The sequence below is a fragment of the Bufo gargarizans genome, chromosome 3, assembly GCF_014858855.1.
Source record: "Bufo gargarizans isolate SCDJY-AF-19 chromosome 3, ASM1485885v1, whole genome shotgun sequence".
Lineage (NCBI taxonomy): Eukaryota > Metazoa > Chordata > Amphibia > Anura > Bufonidae > Bufo > Bufo gargarizans.
In genome coordinates, this window is record NC_058082.1 from 534800577 (window position 1) to 534824169 (window position 23593).

At 39.1% G+C, this 23593-nt stretch overlaps 1 protein-coding gene across 1 annotated transcript in view; it reads right to left on the reverse strand.

Annotated features, from left to right (window-relative positions):
- The window catches only part of NLGN4X (neuroligin 4 X-linked), a 413540-nt gene that overhangs the window by 113878 nt on the left and 276069 nt on the right, over nt 1-23593 (reverse strand). The window contains exon 4 of the mRNA XM_044287249.1: nt 20081-20233. Within this exon, the coding sequence (XP_044143184.1) occupies nt 20081-20233 (153 nt within the window). The remainder of the gene's footprint in view (nt 1-20080; nt 20234-23593) is intronic.

Consider the following 23593-nt stretch of genomic DNA (forward strand, 5'->3'; position numbering starts at 1 on the left):
ATTGCATCTTATAAAGTAAAAAAACATGGTATTAATTTATGTTACAATGAGGAAAATTTATCAATGGTTTTATAGTACGATTTAAAGGGCTTCTGTCACCCACCCCAACACCCAATTTTCAGTTTTTGACTTATTATATTTGTTAATGTAAGCAGATTCCATATATGCCCCTCTTACCTCGGGCTATGCAGTAATTACAGTAAAAAACGTACTTTTATTATATGTAAATTTCTTCACTACCAGCAAGTTGGGCGGACTTGCTGGTAGCCACGCGCTTCCTCTGTTTGAAAAAACGCCCCCTCCTCCACTTGATTGACAGCGAGCGCTCTCCTCCTCTCGCTGGCTCTGCCTGCAGCCTCAAATCCCACGCCTGCGCAGTACTGGCCGTCATTCGGCACAGGCGCTCTGAGAGAAGGACGGCCGCTCCTTCCTCAGTGCGCCTACACCAATGACGTCAGCCCTACACCCGGAAGAGAAGACCTCTCTTCCGGGTGTAGGGCTGACGTAATCGGCGCAGGCGCGCTGAGGAAGGAGCGGCCAAGCGGCCGTCCTTCTCTCAGAGCTCCTGTGCCGAATGACGACCGGTACGGCGCAGGCGTGGGATTTGAGTCTGCAGGCAGGGCCAACGAGAGGAGGAGAGCGCTCGCTGTCAATCAAGTGGAGGAGGGGGCGTTTTTTCAAACAGAGGATGCGGCGGCTACCAGCAAGTCCGCCCAACTTGCTGGTAGTGAAGAAATTTACATATAATAAAAGTATTTTTTTTTTGCTGTAATTACTGCACAGCCCGAGGTAAGAGGGGCATATATGGAATCTGCTTACGTTAACAAATATAATAAGTCAAAAACTGAAAATTGGGGGTGACAGAAGTCCTTTAAATGGCATAATAAGTTACAAATTAGGGTGCAAGCTTTTAAAAAGCAGGAAACAAAGCCATCTGCAACCTGGCATGTTTACTTTAATTTACACAAGAATGTAATATAAATTACAGCCTAAATCTTTTCCTGATCACAGACAGTTTAGACTTTCTGGTGCACAAACTGCCAGAAGATACATAAAATGTATTAACAGGCTTTTCCCTTTAATACTTTTGATTTATCTTTCTCTAATGGCCGTTAGACTAAAATGGGAGAATGAAACACTAGTCATAGTAAACTTGCACCTATGTGTTTAAAAAACTGAAAAAATACATGTGCAACACAAATATTATAATTTGAGATGAGTGAAATTTTGGAAAATTGGGTTTGGCAGCTTTGTCCAAGTTAGACAAGAAATTTTATTTGTTACAAATTGATTTGTCATGAATCTCTATAAATCAGGTAAACCCAGGCCAATCTACTCAAAATTAACAGTGGCCTGAAATACTGACACTCAGTAACTTTACAGATAACAAAACAGATTAACTACGACTCTTGGTGCACTGCACAGTTAAGTACATGGCAATAAATTGTAGCAGAGTCTGTAGTTCAGCAGTCTCCTATGCTCTCCTTTCATTCTTCCTGCACTCTCCCTGCACCCTCTGTCTCCAATATTGTTTTACCCTCTCTGTTAACAGTTTGCAGCAACACTGTTTCAGCACATAAGTGTCTTGTCACGTCTCTCCCGATGCTCACCTCACAGAAAAATGGCAGTGACCATTTAGGGTTTCATAGGGCTCTGCCTAGCTGTGACATCACAGGGGAATGGCTACCTGCAATTAGCTGGATGCATGGCATTATCAGTGATCTTGCTTACATTTACTTTCTAACATATGCAGCCATTTTAAGAAAATTGATTTGTTACCACAAAGGGCAAGGAAATTCTAAGGAAACTTTTGTCCAAATTCCGCTTCAGATGTTTAACTTTTCTCAACACTAATTAGAATATTAATATTACATAATATTAACACTTTTCCACATTTGAACACACCTAATACACTGTAAATTAATGCAATTTGACATGCAAATACAATTGTGGGTAAGACTGGTATTCTGCGGTGATTTACAGTTATTGTATGCTTATAAATTAACAACCAACATTGGAGAAAGTTCTAACAACATCTGTTCAACTTTTAAAAGCAACCATGGTACACAAAGAGGGTTGATAGAGGAGAGAACTACCTCAGATGTTGCATGTTGCAAAAAATGCCTGCATCTACCTGAAAAAAGCATGGCCCCTAATGGGTTTCACTTCGACCTAATTTTCTGCCACTGCCTGTTGTAAAGCAATATCCATCCCTAGTAAGAGAGAGAGAGAGAGAAAGAGAGAGAGAGAGGTGGTGGTGGGGGTCTCAGAGCTAGCTAAGATCCTAAGTTGGAGAAAAAAACTGCTTCTACACTGCTTCTGAATTCATAATATGAGCTCTCCCTAATTATCTGTTCTGTGAGCTCAGGAGCTAAAAACAAATATAATGGAAAGAAAGGGAATTGGTGCCACAGCAGTAGAGTAGAGTGCCAACAAATTCCATAGAAGGGATATGCCCCTGTTTGTAGGAGAAATGCATCTGTCTAATGGATACTTTAAATATAACAATATTACTTAAAGATGTTACTACAGTTATATGTATTGCACCCCAAAAATGACATAAGATTGTACCTTTTCCTATACCTTTTTCAACAAGATTTTGTTCCTTAACCTGGAGCTAACATAGCCACCCATATCCAATTTGATATCCACTTTTCAAAACTGCCAAGAGTGGCATAATATTGTAAAATAAAGTTGCTAACTTTTGTGCACATATAAAATGGGCTAAAGTTTTTTTTACCTTTTTCATGCCAGCTTTTAGCGAAAATGGAAATATAACCCCTCCCCCAAAGTATTTAATTCCCTTAGTTAGAATAAAAAAATTAAAATAAAGTTTAAATAAATAAAATAAATAAAGTCCCCCAAACCCTCAATTTTTTTGTTTTGTTTTGTTTAACCTCTTCTACCCCGGGCTTGACTTCACCTTCCTGCCTAGGCCATTTTTTGCAAATCTGACATGTGTCACTTTATGTGGTAATAACTTTGGAATGCTTTTATTTATCCAAGCCATTCTGAGAATGTTTTCTTGTAACACATTGTACTTAATAACAGTCATAAATTTGAGTCAATATATTTCACCTTTATTTATTAAAAACATCCCAAATTGACCAAAAATTTTGAAAAATTCACAATTTTCTAAATTTCAATTTCTCTGCTTTTAAAACAGAAAGTGATACCTCATAAAATATGTATTACTTGACATTCCCCATATGTCTAATTTATATTTGCATCATTTTAAGTAATTTTATTTTTTGGGGACGTTAGAAGGCTTAGAATTTTAGAAGCAATTCTTAAAATGTTTAAGAAAAGTTCCAAAACCCACTTTTTAAGGACCAGTTCAGGTCTGAAGTCACTTTGTGGGGCTTACCTAATAGAAACCCTCCATAAATGACCCCATTGTAGAAACTACACCCCTCAAGTTACTCAACACTGATTTTACTAACTTTGTTAACTCTTTAGGTGTTCCACAAGAATTAATGGAAAATGGAGATAACATTTCTAAATGTCACTTTTTTTGCAGATTTTCCATTTAAATCCATTTTTTTCTTTAACACATCGAGGGTTAGCAGCCAAACAAAACTCAACATTTTTTACCCTGACTCTGAGGTTTACAGAAACACCCTGCATGTGCTTGTAAACTGATGTAAGGGCGCATGGCAGGGCGCAGAAGGAAAGGAAGGAAGGTTTTTGAAAGGAAGATTTTGCTGGACTGGTTTTAAGACAGCATGTACCATTTGAAGCCCCCCTGATGCACCCTTACAGTAAAAACTCCCAAAAGTTACCCCATTTTGGAAACTAGGGGATAAGGTGACAGTTTTATTGGTACTATTTTGTGGTATTAAAAAGAAGTAAAATGGGCACTCATATATCTAGATCACAAGGTAGGCAAAGTGACTCAAATATAAATTTATTAATAGCGATAAGTTGAACAAATTTATATGAGCAATGTACCCTAAATAGAACTAATTTCCCGAAATCAGCATAAAATAGTAAAACTTATAAAATTGATAAAATAAACATTACAACTGTCCACTGTTATAGCTGATAAAAGATCCAAGTGTCCAATCCAGTGTTAATAGGTCCAGTCTGGCATTAGTAGATGTAACACAGTACTTTTGTCTTCTATTATCTACAACAGTGGTTTACAGCAAATATATCTCCAGAAAATAAATAAATCAGTGAGTGAATAAATAGATGAATAATAAGTGCACAGTGACTAATAGTGACCAATGGGTAAAATGCAGCATAAACTGCTACATAAAATCCACTGGATCAAAAATATAATTATAAAACAATAAGTGAGATAATGTGTATGAATAAATATATAAATATATTTCTGAAGAGTCAATAAAGTGGCTGTATACCACTGATGCCGCAGTGTTTCTTTAGTAGTAGAACATGTGGCCTAAAATCCTGGTTTGGTCCATACAATTGTCCACAAATATATTCAGTCTGAGCAGATATCTGCCTGAATAGGCTGTATGTTTGAACAACCGCAATATAAGCAGCAGGATACTTGGGCAATGTTATAAATATGTCCAGCAATGTTGCACAATATTCAAACAGCAAATCAAGATGTTTGGGCAGCAATATACATATATCCAGCAGTGTTATGGAGCTGTATGGCTCTTACTCACATATCGTCCTATTCCCACCGTGGCGTCCCACGTAGTGTAGAAGCAAACAGGACTTGCCTTTGGATAACACAGCTGAATTAGCTGTTAACGATGCTGTATCCACCCGGCTGTGAGCAGAAATGCTGGCTGTGTCAGGCTGCAGATCCACGTCCAATGTCTTTGCTTGAGGTAGATAGATATTCTGCCTCTTTGGATCGATGATAATAGTCCTTTTAGAAAGCGCTTTCAATCCAATACCGTACAAAGTTGTTGCCGGTGATTTGTCAGATCCAATTGCTCCTTGCCAGACGCGTTTCAAAGGCTACCTGCCTTCTTCCTCAGTGGCTAATTTCAAATTAGCCACTGAGGAAGAAGGCAGGTAGCCTTTGAAACGCGTCTGGCAAGGAGCAATTGGATCTGACAAATCACCGGCAACAACTTTGTACGGTATTGGATTGAAAGCGCTTTCTAAAAGGACTATTATCATCGATCCAAAGAGGCAGAATATCTATCTACCTCAAGCAAAGACATTGGACGTGGATCTGCAGCCTGACACAGCCAGCATTTCTGCTCACAGCCGGGTGGATACAGCATCGTTAACCGCTAATTCAGCTGTGTTATCCAAAGGCAAGTCCTGTTTGCTTCTACACTACGTGGGACGCCACGGTGGGAATAGGACGATATGTGAGTAAGAGCCATACAGCTCCATAACACTGCTGGATATATGTATATTGCTGCCCAAACATCTTGATTTGCTGTTTGAATATTGCGCAACATTGCTGGACATATTTATAACATTGCCCAAGTATCCTGCTGCTTATATTGCGGTTGTTCAAACATACAGCCTATTCAGGCAGATATCTGCTCAGACTGAATATATTTGTGGACAATTGTATGGACCAAACCAGGATTTTAGGCCACATGTTCTACTACTAAAGAAACACTGCGGCATCAGTGGTATACAGCCACTTTATTGACTCTTCAGAAATATATTTATATATTTATTCATACACATTATCTCACTTATTGTTTTATAATTATATTTTTGATCCAGTGGATTTTATGTAGCAGTTTATGCTGCATTTTACCCATTGGTCACTATTAGTCACTGTGCACTTATTCATCTATTTATTCACTCACTGATTTATTTATTTTCTGGAGATATATTTGCTGTAAACCACTGTTGTAGATAATAGAAGACAAAAGTACTGTGTTACATCTACTAATGCCAGACTGGACCTATTAACACTGGATTGGACACTTGGATCTTTTATCAGCTATAACAGTGGACAGTTGTAATGTTTATTTTATCAATTTTATAAGTTTTACTATTTTATGCTGATTTCGGGAAATTAGTTCTATTTAGGGTACATTGCTCATATAAATTTGTTCAACTTATCGCTATTAATAAATTTATATTTGAGTCACTTTGCCTACCTTGTGATCTAGATATATGAGTGCCCATTTTACTTCTTTTTAATACTATTGTTTTTGGTGATTGGGTACAACATCTATTTTGGTGCACCTTGCCATCCCAAACCAGAGGTGAGCCGTCATTTATCCCTTTATTACTATTTTGTGGTACATATGATTTATAATCGCTCTACATTACTTTTTTTTTTGGCTGGTTAACCAAAAATGGCTGTTTTGGCACAGTTTTTATTTTTTACAGCATTTATCTGACCGGTTAGATCATGCACTATTTTTATAGAGCAGGTTGTTACAGACGCGGTAATATCAAATATGTCTACTTTCTTTGTTTGGTTTGTTTAAGTATTACACAAACCAAACGTATTTTCTGAACGCCATATTTTAATATTTTTATGCCAATTGTCTTGTGAAGGGACTCATTTTTTGCAGAAAGTTTACATTTTTATTGGTACAGATTTTTGGGTAGATATGATTTTTTGATCATTTATTACACTATATGAGGCAAGGTGACCAAAAAAAATTGGTTGTATTGGCACAGTTTTTATTTTTGAAGCGTTCACCTGTGGGGTTAGGTCACGTGATATTTTTATAGAACAGGTTGTTACAGATACTGCAATATCTAACATATCTACTTTTTTATTTATTTCACTTTAACAATAATAGCACTTTTTAAACAAAAAAAAATCATATTTTAGTGTCTCCATTGTCTGAGAGTCATAGTTTTTTTTTGTCTTAGGTAGGGTCCCATTGTCTTAGGTAGGGTCCCGATTGTCTTAGGTAGGGTCCCACTTTTTGCGGGATGAGGTGACAGTATGATTGGAACTATTTTGGGGGGTAGACATCTTTTAGATCGCTTGGCGTTGCAATTTTTGTGATGTAAGGTGACAAAAAATTGGATTTTTTTGGCACTGTTTTTTTTTTTTACTGTGTTCATCTGAGGGGTTAAGTCATGTGATATATTTTTAGAGCCGGTCGTTACGGACGCAACATTTTTTTTCTATTTTTACTTGAAACATTTTTTTTTTAACTTTATTTCTGTCCCACTCTGGGACTTTACTTTTGGGGGTCTGATCCCCTCTGCAATGCATTACAATACATCTGTGTTGCAATGCATTGCCTTTTAGTGTATTACACAGAGCCTGAGGCTGAATCTCCTGTGCACGTGTAAAAGGCAGGTCCCGATGCCGTGCAAGAAATTTGTCAGCCTCTTCATGGCATCGGGCTGCCTTCTCACCCATCGGGCCCCCGCAAGACCACTGCCTTCACCTGCCGCAAATCCCTTCTAAGCCATGGTCAGCGGCATAGAAGGGGTTGATCCGCCAACATCGGCTTGTACAGCGATGCCAATTGATACAGCAGGGGCCCAGCTATCAGGGACTGCATGGCCCCTGCAGTGATCAGCGCGCCCGCCCAATCACCATGACGTAATAGTACATCAAAATGCGGGAACACACCTGCTGCCATGACGTACTATTAAGTCATATGTTGAAAAGGGGTTAAAACTAGTTCAAAATGTATTGCACAACAATAATAACACATATAAGAGATACAGAAATTAGAGAGAAGCAATTTTCCCCAAAAATATATTCGGCAACTTTGCCGAAGTTCACCAAGATATGTGGATCGTTCCGAAATAACTTGCCACAGATTGTTATAAATCAAGTATACCCAGGCCACTCTGCCTTAGGGTAAGGCCACATGGAGTGGCAGTGCTGACAGCTGCCTTTCTTTCAATAATGAAGTCTGCACTATATAGTCCTTCATCATTGTAAATAGCAAGAGCAGCACCTTTAATGCACCTTTAAACAGGGGCTATTGCTGATATGGGGTTTGACTGCTTGGGGTGGGGCACAATATTCAAATTATTGGTGTTCTGGCCTTCAATCTCCTGTAGGTTATTTGACAATAAACATACTGTCAGCACTGGCATACCCAGGTCTCCAACACCATTGCTCTCCTGCCCTATAGGTGGGAGCCCTTCTTCTGCCATCTGCTTTTCCTCCTTTTCCAGATCTTCTAACATTGATGACAATATGTCATCAGGAACATCCAGCTCCTCCTCTCTCTGTATCTTGCTTATTTTTCTAGGACATGGAGACTTTGAGAGATAGCAAAAGATGAGGATGGCAATTGTTAAGATCTAGTCCCCCTAAGTGGTACATACTGGATGGCATTGGTTGGCACACTGGCAGTGGAATAATAAAGACTTCTATCTTATTGGTATTGAATTAAATATCTTAGTTTATGGCTGATGCAGAAATAAGTAAATGTAGGAATCATTTGAGAAAAAAAAATGATGCAGAATAAGTGTCCCTGCACTTTCCCTGGACTCTCCTTCTCCAATATTCTTCTATTGATCATTTTCAGCAACACTGTCCCTGATGAGGGTTTTATAGGCGTCTGTGGATTGGCTGGCTGCACAACATTATGGGTGATCTTTTATTGCTGGTCTTGTCTCCTCTACACTTAGTTTCATTAAAATGAGGACCAAATCCAAATTCTGCTTCAAAAGCTTCACTTCGCTCAACATTACTAGAAATCTAACACTTCTTGGCATTTTTTAATTTAGACCATAAAGTAATGGCTTATCAGAGTTTCAATAAAACTAATAACTCATGCCACAAAAACAGGCCTCCATTAACTGTAGCTACATAGGTGGAAAATATGAAAGTTACAGAATGCAACATAAAAATATGTATTCTTCTCTTTAAAACATACCTTCATTGTCCAAAAAACACAGACCAATAAAATGTATTTCAGCAGGTATTCATATTGCACTCTTAAAGGGGTTGTCTCCTCTCACCATTACCAAGTCAAGGTGAGACAAAGTACCGATCACCTCCAAGACTGCAGAGGTGGATTGGCGGATCACCGCTGAGCATGGTGCCCAGGATAACGGCAGTAAGCGGGGGAACAACGGCGTACAGCAGCCACTGTTACACTGGCCTGGAAACAGCAGAGTGCTCCGCCACTCTGCTGTTTCAGTAGCTCTCATTGCTATGCATGAGAGCTACTGAAACAGCGTAGCACAACCACCCATGTTGTCTCCCTAACTCAGAAACAGCAAAGCTTGGCAATGAGAGCTACTGAAACAGTAGAGCCCCGGAGTGCTCTGCTGTTTCCTGGCCTAGAGGTGGTCGGGACTGTGTCTCATCTCACCTTATTAACGGTGAGATGAGACAACCCCTTTTAAAATAGGATGCAAAGATAAAAAAAAATCCTTAATATCCTAAATTATTATTTAAGATGTTAATGACTCACCTTGATAAGAAGAATGTATTGCCTATAATTACACTACAGTGCAGACTTTCTAAAATCATAATGCTTGCACATATTTTACAATTTCAATAAATTATTTAAAAAAAAAATTAAAAAAAATACTGTGCACCAATAAATTCAGTCACTGATGGATGTAAAGTTACATTTACCTAGAGCAGGGGTAGGCAACCTCCGGCACTCCAGCTGTTGTGAAACTACAACTCCCAGCATGCATACTTGCTCTGCTCTTCTAAGAACTGATTTAGAAATGAATGGAGCATGCTGGGAATTGTAGTTTCACAACAACTGGAGTGCCGAAGGTTGATAATCCCTGACCTACGGTGATAATGGAGCAGCAGAGAGTTATACCATTTCAATAGAGATGGCATTGCGGTTCGCCCGGCGGTCATTTTGCGGTGAACTTTGCTTGTTAGCGATTCGCTGAACATGCGAACATTTGGCGATGTTAGCATGCGCCATATTCTTTTGCATTACGCCGAAAATTGACCCATGACACATCCATCAGGTGGGATAGGACAGCCATTTGAGACATTTCAGCACATGGGCACACCTCCACCCTATCACTGAACCCGATCTGGCAGCCATTTTACATACTTTGTCTTGCCAGTGTAGGGAGAGGTTGCTTTTCTTACATGGAAAGTATATTATAGTGCATTTGTATTGTGCAGCAGTTGTGTGCGGTTCTGCTGCGATACCACAGCTATATATAGCAGGCATGCTCAACCTGCGGCCCTCCAGCTGTTGCAAAACTACAACTCCCAGCATGCCTGAACAGCTTACAGCTATCAGCCTACAGAAGGGCATTGTGGGAGTTGTAGTTTTACAACAGCTGGAGGGCCGCAGGTTGAGCATGCCTGATATATAGGGACAAACGCTATTGGAGTAACTAATTGAAACTGGTGTGATATAACTGTTGCCCCCAAAAAAACTGATTAAGGGTTGTGATATACCTATAATATACTTTCTAACATAGGAAGTATATTATAGTGCATTTGTAATGTGAAGCAGCTGTGTGCGGTTCTACAAGTGTTATTTGAACAACTGCTGTGGTGCAACAGGTGTGATATGCCTGTTGCCCCCCAAAAAACATGATTGAGGGGTGCAATATACCTGCTTCCACAAAATACTAATTGAGGGGTGCGATATACCTGCTTCCACCAAATATTGATTCAGGTGTTCTATATACCTGTTTCCACTAAATGTTGATTAAGGGCCTACGATACACCAGCTTCCATAAAATACTGATTGAGGGGTGCGATATACCTGCTTCCACCAAATATTAATTGAGGCCTGCAATATATCATCTTTCCATAAAATATTGATTGAGGGGTGCAATATACCTACTTCTACATAATAATGATTAAGGATTTCTATATACCTGCTTCCACAAAATAAGAATTGAGGGGTTCAAAATACCTGCTTCCACAAAATACTGATTGAGGGGTGCAATATACATGCTTCCACAAAATACTGATAATGGGGTTTGATATACCTTCTTACACAAAATACTGATCGAGGGGTGCGATATACTTGCTTCCACAAAATATTGATTAACTCCTTAAGGACCCCGCTCATTTTAACCTTCAGGACCAGGCCATTTTTTGCAAATCTGACCAGTGTCACTTTATGTGGTGATAACTTTAAAACACTTTGACTTATTCAGGCCATTCTGAGATAGTTTTTTTTCGTCACATATTGTACTCCATGACACTGGTAAAATGGAGTAAAAAATTTGCCAAGAATTTAGAAAAATTTGCAAATTTCCAAGTTTAAATTTCTCTACTTCTATAATACATATTAATACCTACAAAAATAGTTATTACTTTACATTTCCCATATGTCTACTTCATGTTAGGATCATTTTGAGAATTACATTTTATTTTTGGGGGACGTTACAAGGCTTAGAAGTTTAGAAGTAAATCTTGAAATTTCTCAGAAATTAAAAAAAAAAACTTTTTAAAGACCAGTTCAGGTCTGAAGTCAATTTGTGAGGCTTACATAATAGAAACCACCCAAAAATGACCCTATTCTAGGAACTACACCCCTCAAGGTATTCAAAACAGATTTTACAAACTTTGTTAACCCTTTAGGTGTTCCACAAGAATTAATGGAAAATAGAGATACAATTTCAAAATTTCACTTTTTTGACAGATTTTCCATTTTAATATGTGTTTTTTTTTCAGTTACAAAGCAAGGGTTAACAGTCAAATAAAACTCAATATTTATGGCCCTGATTCTGTAGTTTACAGAAATGCCCCATATGTGGTCGCAAACTGCTGTACAGGCACACAGCAGGGCACAGACGAAAAGGAATGCCATACAGTTTTTGGAAGGCACATTTTGTTGGACTGTTTTTTGACACCATGTCCCATTTGAAGCCCCCCTGATGCACCCCTAGAGTAGAAACTCCAAAAAACTGACCCATTTTAGAAACTACAGGATAGGGTGGAAGTTTTGTTGGTACTATTTTAGGGTACATATGATTTTTGGTTGCTCTATATTAGACTTTTTGTGAGGCAAGGTAACAAGAAATAGCTGTTTTGGCACAGTTTTTTTGTTTTGTTTTGTTATTTACAACATTCTTCTGACAGGTTAAATTATGTGGTAATTTTATAGAGAAGGTTTTCATGGACATGCCAATACCTAATGTGTATGCCATTTTTTTTATTTATGTAAGGTTTACACAATGATTTCATTTTTGAAGCAAAAATAATCATGTTTTATTGTCTCCATAGTCTGAGAGCCATAGTTTTTTCAGTTTTTGGGCGATTAACTTAGGTAGGGTCTCATTTTTTGCGGGATGAGATTACGGTTTGATTGGCACTATTTTGGGGTCCATATTACTTTTTGATTGTATGCTATTACACTTTTTGTGATGTAAAATGACAAAAAATGCAATTTTTTACACCGTTTTTATTTTTATTTTTTTACGGTATTTATCTGAGGGGTTAGGTCATGGGATATTTTTATATAGCAACTTAATACCTAATATGTATACTTTTTTATTTGTGTAAGTTTTACACAATGATTTTATTTTTGAAACCCAAAAAATCATGTTTTAGTGTTTCCATAGTCTAATAGCCATAGTTTTTTTTCAGTTTTTGGACGATTATCTTGGGTAGGGTATGATTTTTGCAGGATGAGATGACGGTTTGATTCACACCATTTTGGGGTGCGTATGACTTTTTGATCGCTTGCTATTACACTTCTTGTGATGTAAGGTGAAAAAAAAAGGTTTAATTAGCACAGTTTTTATTTTTAGTTTTTTACATTGTTCACCTGAGGAGTTAGGTCATGTGATATTTTTATAAAGCCAGTCGATACGGATGCGGCGATCCCTAATATGTATACTTTTTTTAATTTATGTAAGTTTTACACAATAATATCATTTTTGAAACAAAAAAAATCATGTTTTAGTGTCTCCATATTCTGAGAGCCATAGTTTTTGGGCGATTATCTTAGTTAGGGTCTCATTTTTTGCTGGATGAGATGACAGTTTGATTGGCACTATTTTGGGGTGCATATGACTTTTTGATCGCTTGCTATTACACATTTTGTGATGTAAGGTAACACATTTTTTTTTTTATTTAGCACAGTTTTTATTTTTTATTTTTTACGGTGTTCATCTGAGGGGTTAGGTCATGTGATATTTTTATAGAGCCGGTTGATACGGACACGGCGATACCTAATATGTATACTTTTTTTTATTTATGTAAGTTTTACACAATAACAGCTTTTTTAAAACAAAAAAAAATTATGTTTTAGTGTCTACATATTCTGAGAGCCATAGTTTTTTTTAGTTTTTGGGCGATTATCTTAGTTAGGGTCTCATTTTTTGAGACATAGTTTTTGTCTTAGGTAGAGGCTCATTTTTTTGCGGGAGGAGGTGACTTAGATTATTACAATTTTGGTGGGCGTATGCCATTTTGATCGCTTGCTGTTGTACTTTTTGTGATGTAAGGTGACAAAAAAATTGTTTATTTAGCACAGTTTTTATTTTTCTATTTTTTATGGTCTTTATCTGAGGTGTTAGGTGACATGATATGTTTATATAGCCGAGCGATACGGACGCGGCGATACCTAATATGTCTATTATGACATTTTTGTCTATTTTTGCTTGAAACTTTTTGGGGGGAAAACTTTATTTTTTCAACTATTTTTCACTCTATTTTTTTGTTCCACTTTGGTACTTCAACTTTTGGTGGTCTAATCCTTTACAATGCATAATAATACTTCTGTATTGGAATGCATTGGCTGTATGAGTAATACTGTGTGTATTACTCATACAGCTTTTGGCCTGTGAGATCCAGGGGGCTCACAGGAAGGCAGTGCCATTGCACTGACTTCCATGCCATTGGGTCCCCCCTACAGCCCCATGGGGACCCGATGGCACCGCCGGCGCTGCCCGCAACATGAAAAGCTGCAAACCGCAGATCTGAATTTGCCTGCGGTTTGCGGCGATTGCCAACACGGGGGGGTCACGGGACCCCCCCTCGCATTTAGCCAGGTGCCTGCTCAATGATTTGAGCAGGCACCTTGTTCCAATCACTGCCCACCGCGCGGCCGTGATCGGAAATACAAAGGTCGTACAGGTAAGCCCTGTGTCCTTAAGTACCAGGACATCAGGGCGTACCTGTATGCCCTGTGTCCTAAAGAGGTTAAGGGGTTTGATATGCCTGCTTCCACAAAATATGGATTTAGGGGTGCCATGTACCTGCTTCCACAAAATACTGATAATGGTATTGGACATACCTGCTTCCACAAAATATAGATTGAGGGGTGCGATATACCTGCTTCCACAAAATACTGATTAAGGGGTTTGATATACCTGTTTCCACAAAATATTGATTGAGGCCTGCAATATACCTGCTTCTACAAAATAATGATTAAGGATTTCTATATACCTGCTTCCACAAAATAATAATTGAGGGGTGGTATATACCTGCTTCCACAAAATACTGATTGAGGGGTGCGATAAACCTGCTAACACAAAATACTGAATGAGAGGTGCAATATACTTTCTTCCACAAAATATTAATTAGGGGTTTGACATACCTGCTTCCACAAAATATAGATTGAGGGGTGCAATATACCTGCTTCCACAAAATACTGATAACGGGTTTTGATATGCCCGCTTCCACAAAATACTGATTGAGAGGTGGTATATACCTGCTTCTACAAAATACTAATTAAGGGGTTCTATATACCTGATTCCACAAAGTACTGATTTAGGGGTGAAATATACCTACTTCCACCAAATATTGATTGAGGCCTGCGATACCCCAGCTTCCACAAAATAGTGATTGAGGGGTGCAATATACCTGCTTCTATAAAATACTGATTAAGGGGTTCTATATATCTGTTTCCACCAAATTATGATTAAGGGGTGCAAATTACCTGCTTCCACAAAATAGTGATTGAGGGGTTTGATATACCTGCTTCCGCAAAATACTGATTAAGAGGTGCTATATACCTGCTTCCGCCAAATATAGATTCAGGTGTTCTATATACCTGTCTCCAAAAAATACTGATTAAGGGGTGCAATATACCTGCTACTACAAAATACTGATTAAGAAGTTCTATATACCTGCTTCCACAAAATTCTGATCGAGGAGTGAGATATACCGGCTTCTACCAAATACAAATTGAGGCCTGCTATATTCCTGCATCCACAAATACTGTTCTTCTCTAGGGACTTTGGCACAGGTTAATTTTGAAAATGACAGGCAGAGAAAGAGGCAGGCCATTCCGCAGGTGGGGTAGGGGTCGGGCAGGTGCACCAGGAACGAGCCTAAGTGGGAAGTGGGAGAAGGTGCCTGCAATTACGTCAAAGGACGTACCAGAGTAAGTTGAGTGGCTCACTCAGCCTTCTGCTTTTGCACCCTGCTGATCCTCTGTATCTGCACCCTCCTCACTCTCTGCTGTGTGTGCCTCCAAATACACACTCGAGGTAGAGGAATTATTTTCCCATCCATTTCCAGGCCTTACCAATGTGCAGCCATTCTTGGCATCGGATAAGGAAGAGGAGATAGCAACAGCTGCCACCCAGCGGTCTGACAACAGTACCCAGATCACCCAAGAAGGGTGGCCCCCGCTGTTGCTGCCTACATCAAAATCTTAAATGTCAGTGGTAGTAAAGGTGACGATGATGACGTGTCGATGTACATCACATGGGTGCCCACAAAAGGAAAATAGGAGGGGAATTCAGAGGAAGAGAAGGAGCAGAAGATAGGCAGGAGAAGGAGGAGTAGGAGAAGAAGCAGACAGAACTAGCTGTGCACAGGAGGCAAAAAGCAGACTACAAATGTATCTGGAGCAAGCCATCCACTATGCACGTTTACATATTGCACTCCCAGGATGCTGTCACATGGTTCTGCAGCATGGGCATTTTTTTATGTGTCAGCTGCTGACAATAGTGTTGCCATCTGCAGCCTGTGCTGTCAACGCGTAAGTCGCGGTAAGCCCAACACTCACCTAGGGACGACTGCCTTAAGAAGGCACCTGGCCTACCATCACCAGGCCCAGTGGGAGCAACGCCGTCTTAACCCACAAAACCACACTCCTGGCGCTCCACGTCCTGCCTCTTCTCCTTCTCCTCTCTCCTCCCATTTGTCCTCCACTCCACCTTCCACCATGCCATTGTTGCGTTCATCTGGCAGAAGGCAGGCTTCTGTGGCCCAAATGTTGCAAGATACATCTGACCGCAAACACGGGCAGGGAAGGTGCATAACTTATACTGCCCACTGCATGTAACCCGTAGTGTTGAACGTAAATATTTGAATCGCAAATTTTTAGACTATAGTGCAATATATTTGTATTCACAAATATGCTAATTGAAAATTTATTGCGAATATCAGTACTCTAGCAACTAATAGGAAAGTTGCCCTTAGTGTTGATCGTGAATATTCTAATCGCAAAATTTTATCGCAAATATATTACATTGCTGATTTTTGCAATCAGGTAAATAAATGAATGGAGATCACAAATTCTCGAATTTGCGAAATATTGCAAATTCGAATATTGCCTATGCCGTTCATCACTAGTAACCCGTGTCACACTAGTGGATTTAGTGTCACCGCCACGGACTACATGCAGGCCTGCCTCCTCTTCTCCTCCTCCTACTTCATCCTCCGTCTCCTTCTAGGCTGACTCATCCTTTTCCACTGCTACCGCCTCTTCCGCTGCACCCCCCAAACTCCCCAAAACCTATTTTGTTGCCATACCGTTTCTACACTCCTTTCAGCTCTGCGGTCACAGGCCGATCATTGGCTAACCCCGCTCAATTTGACAGTTAATAAAGTGGTGTACGACAACTGTGCCAATCTGCTGAGCACGCTGAAACAGGGCAAAATGACACATGTGCCGTGCATGGCACATGTCCCGAACTTAATTGTGCAGTGATTCGTTGCCAAATACCCCGGGGTCCAGGACATCTTTCGGTAGGCCAGGAACATTTTTGCCCATTTTAGAAGATCTTTCACGGCCTTGTCTCACCTTGCTGATGTTCAACGGCGATACCACCTGCACGTCAGACATCAGATTTGGGACAGCCCGACGCGCTAGAACTCCACCTTATATATGCTTGATAGGCTGCTCCAGGAGCAACATTCCATTAAAGACTACCTTTTAATGACTAACTGTACGAACTCTGCAGCAGGACAGGTTCTGGGGAGCTTGGTTTCTATTTACCGTGCCAGTGGCTGCTCATGCACGACGCATGCAGACCTCTGCAACCATTTGATGAGGTCACCAAACTGGTCAGTCGCAGCCAGGGCACCATCAGTGACATCGTACCTTACGCCTTCTTTCTGTAGCATGCATTGCGTCATGTCATTGACTATCGGGGATCCCTGGTGTTGTCCGTGAATGGGGGGATGAGACCGAGGATGACATTCTCCTGGGCACTGAGCAGGAGTCAGGACGCTCCACCGCTTCCAATTTGGTGAAAATGGGGGCCTTCATGCTCCAGTGTTTGAAGAGGGACCCTGTATAAAAAGTATAAAGGGCAAGGACCAATACTGGGTGGCAACGTACTTAGACCCCCGGTACAAACACAAAATGGCGGACATGTTACCAGCATCACAGAGGGCTGTCATAATGCAGCATTTCCAGACCTTGCTGCGAGAGATGCTGCATTCTGCTGTTGTGGGCGCTGGCAGAGGAATTTCCACTCACAGTGAAACAGGTGCGTGTACCAATCCTACAGCGCCTGCAAGAAGAGGGCGGTTTGAAGATGTGTTGGTCACTTCGCATATGAGATTATTCTTGCAGCCAACCCATTGACAGCTGCCCTCCGTATCTAGCCTCAGGGAATGCCTAGAACGACGGGTGTCCGACTACATTGGGTTAACGGCCGATGTGGACACTCTGAGAAGCGAGGAACCCCTGGAATACTGAGTGTGCAGGCTTGACCTGTGGCCAGAGCTGGCACAATTTGCCTTAGAACCCTTGGCTTGCCCCTCGTCGATGTCCTGTCTGAAAGGACGTTCAGCACAGCAGGGGGGATTGTGACTGATAAGCACACTTGCCCAGCTCACGACAGTGTGGACTACCTCACATTTCTAAAAATGAATGAGGCATGGATCTCGGAGGAATTCAACACCTGTGACGACCACATGTAATTGAATTTCCTCATGCCAGCCCACACTTATCCCCCACCACTCAGACAAAAGAATGGTCCTTGTCTTAGGTATATATAGCAGCATAAAAGGCTTTTTTGTCAGGTGAATGCCTAATTTTTGGGGCCTCTACTCCAGTGGCCTACAGTAAAATTTTTATCTTTATCCATTGACTGCCTAATGTACATCTAGACACATAATCATTAGTTCTTTTCTGCCAGGTGAATGCTTAATTTTTGGGGCCTTTACAGGCCTACAGTAAAATGGTTTGCTGGTGATTGCCTATTGTACCTCCAGCCACATCATCACAAGTTATTTTCTGTCAGGTGAATGCCTAATTTTTAGGGCCTGTACTGGCCTGCAGTAAAATTGTAATCCACTGACCGTCTAATTTACTTCCAGGCACATAATCACTTGTTCTTTTCTTTCAGGTGAATCCATAACTTTTGGGGCCTGTACTACACTGGCCTGCAGTAAAATTGTTATTAAGTGAAAGCTTAATATACCTCCGGCCACATAATCATTTGTTCTTTTCTGTTCGGTGAATGCCTAATGTTTGGGGCCTGTACTCCACTGGCCTGCAATAAAAATTTTATCCACTGATTGTCTAATATACCTCCAGCCACATAATCACTTGTTATTTTCTGTCAAGTGAATGCCTAATTTTTGGGGCCTGTACTCCTGTGGCCTAAAGTAAAATTTTTCTAGGCTCCAGCAAGTCACATTTTTGAGAGTTTCCCTCAAGACGCATAGAAATTGCTCTCGATTAAAACACATATTTTTGTGCACTTCTAGTAAGTATTTGGTGGCTGCAAATATAACCTGAAAGTTTTTCAGGTTCGCCTGCTATTAAAGTGAAAAGGGCCTGTCGCGAACTTGCGGTTCACGAACATTTGATCGCGAACTCGCTTTCGCGAAATGTCTCGGCCAATGTTCATCCATCATTACATTTCATCACTACAGAGTCACAAAATTAAAAGACTATGACAAAACTGTATGTGCCTACATATTGTTTTTGCTATAGCTTTACTGCAATATCATTTTATGTTAAACTGTAGCAAAAACTACATATAATTATTATGGGTTTGCTACAATGCTGTTATTGTGTGGCTTTCCTCTACACCATTTCTGCCACTTACAGTATGTTATGTCAGTCATACAGTATTTATTTAAAGATGATCTTTCACTACTTCCAACATAAAACCATAAGAATGGTATGCTTCAAAATTATATGGAGAATGCATGTAGCTAGGCATGTCAGGATCAGTGAAAGGCCCTCTTTAAATTCCATTTCATTTAAATATATCTGAAAACTAAAGGTTGGTGCTAAACTGCAGCCCCATGACATTCAGCAGGTTTACATTTCTTCCTACCACTGAGTTGTAGACACAGTAGTTGTAAGTCATAATGGGTGCCCAATCACTTTCATTATGTTACAATGTACAGTGCTAGTTTTGTGATTCTACACTTGTAAATTGTTCTAATTTTGGGGCAAATAATATGATTGTTTAAATCCTGAAAGTTATTTAACTGACAAATAAACCGGTTACTTTTAATTATATGCTTTATTTTACTGAATGCATACAATAGTTGAAAGAGTTTTTTAGCGTAGAATGTTGACGCCTAGAGCTCCATAGATTTATGAACATTACATATCTCATCTTAGAATTATGCGGTACAATTCAAGGACATATTTCTCTTGTCACAAAGTTTTATGAAAAATTGTACGTGATTATTATTATTATTATTATCAACAATACAATATAAACAAGTTCACATTCATTCTTCAAGATTATTACTCTAAGCTTATTGAGGGAGATTAATCAAAATGGTGTAAAGTGGAACTGGCTTAGTTGCCCATAGAAACCAATCAGATTGCACCTTTCATTTTCCATAGCTCCTTTGGAAAATGAAAGATAGAATCTGATTGATTGCTATGGGTAACTAAGCCAGTTCTACTTTACACCAGTTTGATAAATCTCCCCCATTGTATTTTGTATACACTCATGCCTCAACTCTAGTAAAAAGTACACATTTTCTGGAATCCTTACTAAGCAGAATATCAGTATTACATTTACTGTAGAGGGCAAAAAATTTGGTCCAGTCCAGCTAAGAGTACAATTATGGATGACTTACCAAGGACACCTAATCTGTAGTTGACGGTAATGACAATTACATTTCCATGACTTGCAAGTATACTTCCATCAATCATGTTTCCAGTACCCTCCATGTAGGATCCTCCATGGATATAAACCATAACTGGTTTCTTATTATTTGGATCATGGATATCTAAAAGAAATTATAATTAAGAATCACATATTAGAACTCAAATATGGTAATACAGTATAGCTAATATATTGTTTCCTGATAAAAATGTTATTAACATCCAACTTCAGCTTCCTATATTACTTGGTATGATCTGACAAAAAAATAAAAAAACACTCTACATACCATATAGGAGATTTCTGGGGATTAACTATCAAACACTATTCATGGAAATAGGTTGTCAATGTTACATCAGTGGGAATTTGACTACGATCAGGCTCAAAATCAGCTGGTAGAAGGAGATGGACACAACCAAGTTAATGTTGAAGACCTAACTAAAAGATAGATTATTAAATTTGTAAACTCAGAAACCTTATTTAATTTGAGTGGCGGTAAGGTATGTATTGTTACAGTATGTAGACTCATCCCATAAAAGGTTCTGAATAATAAAAGCATACTACAGTATAACTATCTACATGAGTCCAAAATGAAATGGTTTAAGAGAACACATATATTTAACTTGATCTACTGTATGCATATATTAGAATAAATTTATTAATATTGACTAAAAAAACAATACTGTAGAACATTGCCAAAATTGGTTATGCAATCTTCCACCAAAATATTTGTCTTAAAAATATTTCAATTTTTCATTTTCATTATATATTTACAATATTTAACTTATGCACCTAAACAATTTTACCAATTTGTAAACATGTTGCTAGTAAAGGTTACCAATGCATTTTATAACATTTATGAATTACTACATTATATAAAGAATACAGCATGTCAACTGAACATAACTAACTTCTTATGGAAGGAAGTTATGCTCACTCAAATTTTAGAAATGATGCATTATCACTTTAAATAACGATCATCCCTAAAATGTTACTGATTAAATGTATACGCTCTAAAATACTGCAGCATCTTCATATTTTCTCACTCTATGGAAATTATTCATAGTGAGTATCATTGTAAAATTGTATCTTAAAGCATATGCGAATTAAATGTAGAGCAAAACATTGTGATTTACATATTTTAATGTAATGCACATTTTTCTTTGATTATGCAAAAATATAGAAACTTAAGAAGCTTAACAAAATTGAGTATTTTTATATAACTTATGTAAGAGAGTTTTGTTAAGTTGAATATGCACAGGAAAGTGTTCCTATTACATTACAGAAAATTAAGTCTGAAATGTGACAAAATAGAGTAGGCCAAGTTGAAGTTACTAAGCAGACTTTGCAAGCTTTAGATTACCTTACACACAAAAAAGAAAAAAAAAAAAGGAGTCATTGTTCAGCAGATCACCAATATTCAGAAAAAGTATATTTGGTGTGTAAACATATATAAAACACAACTTTTAATAATGTTATCAAATAAAAGAGATGACCCTCAAAATAAATTAATAGTACACGGTGGCACTTCAAAATGAATAAACATTTGTCCTACCACTTAATTGTAGAATTCCAAGTTGTCTAAATTCTCCCAAGAGGCAAGATAAAGAGGTTCATTCGGAGGAAAGAAGGGAAAGGTTGCAAACAGGATGTGAATTGGGGCTACAAGTCCCTGATGTTGCCCTATTGTGGGGGTACTACACTGGCCCTGATAACCTAACCACAGAGTACTCACCTCCATTTCTCCTAGAGGATCAGTTGCTAATATAAAAACTTATTTTTTCTCAGCAGAGCAGCACTCTGTCCCCAATGGGATCACAATCTAAGTTCCCTATCAGTATGTCTTTGGAGTGTGGGAGGAAACCACAGTAACCAGAGGAAAACAATGCAAACACGGGGAGAACATGCAAACTCCATGCAGATTTTGTCCTTGGGTGGATTCAAACCCAAGACCCCAACACTGTAAAGCAATGGTATATATTATTATCTATCAGCTCAGTGTAATACCATCCTTAGAATAGTTTTATATAAGTATGTGACCATATTTTAAACCAAAACTCTACTCTACTGTACATGAAGTGTCAAATTTTACTAAACTTCTCTCATGACTAAAATATAAGTATATATATATATATATATATATATATATATAGTGGGGTTTCGCTCTGGTAGATAGGTCAAGTGAGCGCAGTACAGAGGCAAATTACAAGTTCTTATCTCAAAACGTCAGTGTTTATTCACCCTTGAGGCAATTGCACAAAACAGCATGTAACTTAGCAGTCTTGGTGGTAATTCACACACAAAAGAAAGTTCATATAACACAAGTCAACTTGCTGGAAGTTCTACCTCCACTAGTCCACAGCAGGCTTTATGAGGCCTGTTTCCCAAGCATGTGTATCTCAGCCCTCTAGCACGGCAAAAAGCCTCAGATCCTAAAAACAGAGACATCTATGCTGAGCCCAGCTGCCTATTTATGGACAGTCAGGTGCTGCCAAAACCCAGACCGGCACTTAAACTCCGGTCCGGTATTTGACCGCTCCTGGCTGGAAACCAGCCCAGCTGCACATGCTGGGAGTAAAATACCTGACTTGCCAGACACAACCCCTCACTTTGTCACTATATATATATATATATATATATATATATATATATAAATATATATCTACTTCTATTTTAGTCATCAGCGAAGTTATGAAAATTTTGATTTGGCTGCTTCACTGAATTTCACAAAGAAATTTACTTTGTCATGAAGCGCATCTGCTTGTATGTAGCGGATGCAATGTTGAACCCCTCAGATGCCGTATTAATTGCTGATCGTGGCACCTGAGTCTACGATTTAGGTCTTTTGGGGTTAATTAGGGTAAAAAAAAAATTCTCACCTTATCGATTTGATTGCATAGAGGTCGTCATGGCCATCTTGATTGAAGACGCTGCACGAAATATCGCACAGTAACATACTTAACTGATCCATTTACTCTCAACGGGCCAGCCGCCATCTTGCTTGAAGGTCTGGCGCAAAATCTTGCACAGCCCGAAATGACGTCATCGTGCCGGCCAGCGTGGGGACGTTATACTTCACCTCTCATAGGATTTTGGCCAAGATCTTCGAAGCAAGATGGCGGCGGGCAGCCCGTCGCAAGGAAATGGCGCAGGTAAATTTTACTGTATGCCAGTACAGGCCCCTAAAATTAGGCATTCACCTGACACAAAAGAACTTGTGATTATGTGGCTGGAGGTATATTAGGCGGTCACTGGATAAAAATTTTACTGTAGGCCACTGGAGTACAGGCCCCAAAAATTATGCATTCACCTGACAGAAAAGAACTTGTGTTTATGTGGCTAGAGGTATATTAGGCGGTCACAAGATAAAAAAAATTCTGTAGGCCAGTATAGGCCCCAAAAATTTGGCATTCACCTGACAGAAAATAACTTGTGATAATGTGGCTGGAGTTAGATTAGGCGGTCACTGAATAAAATTTTTACTGTA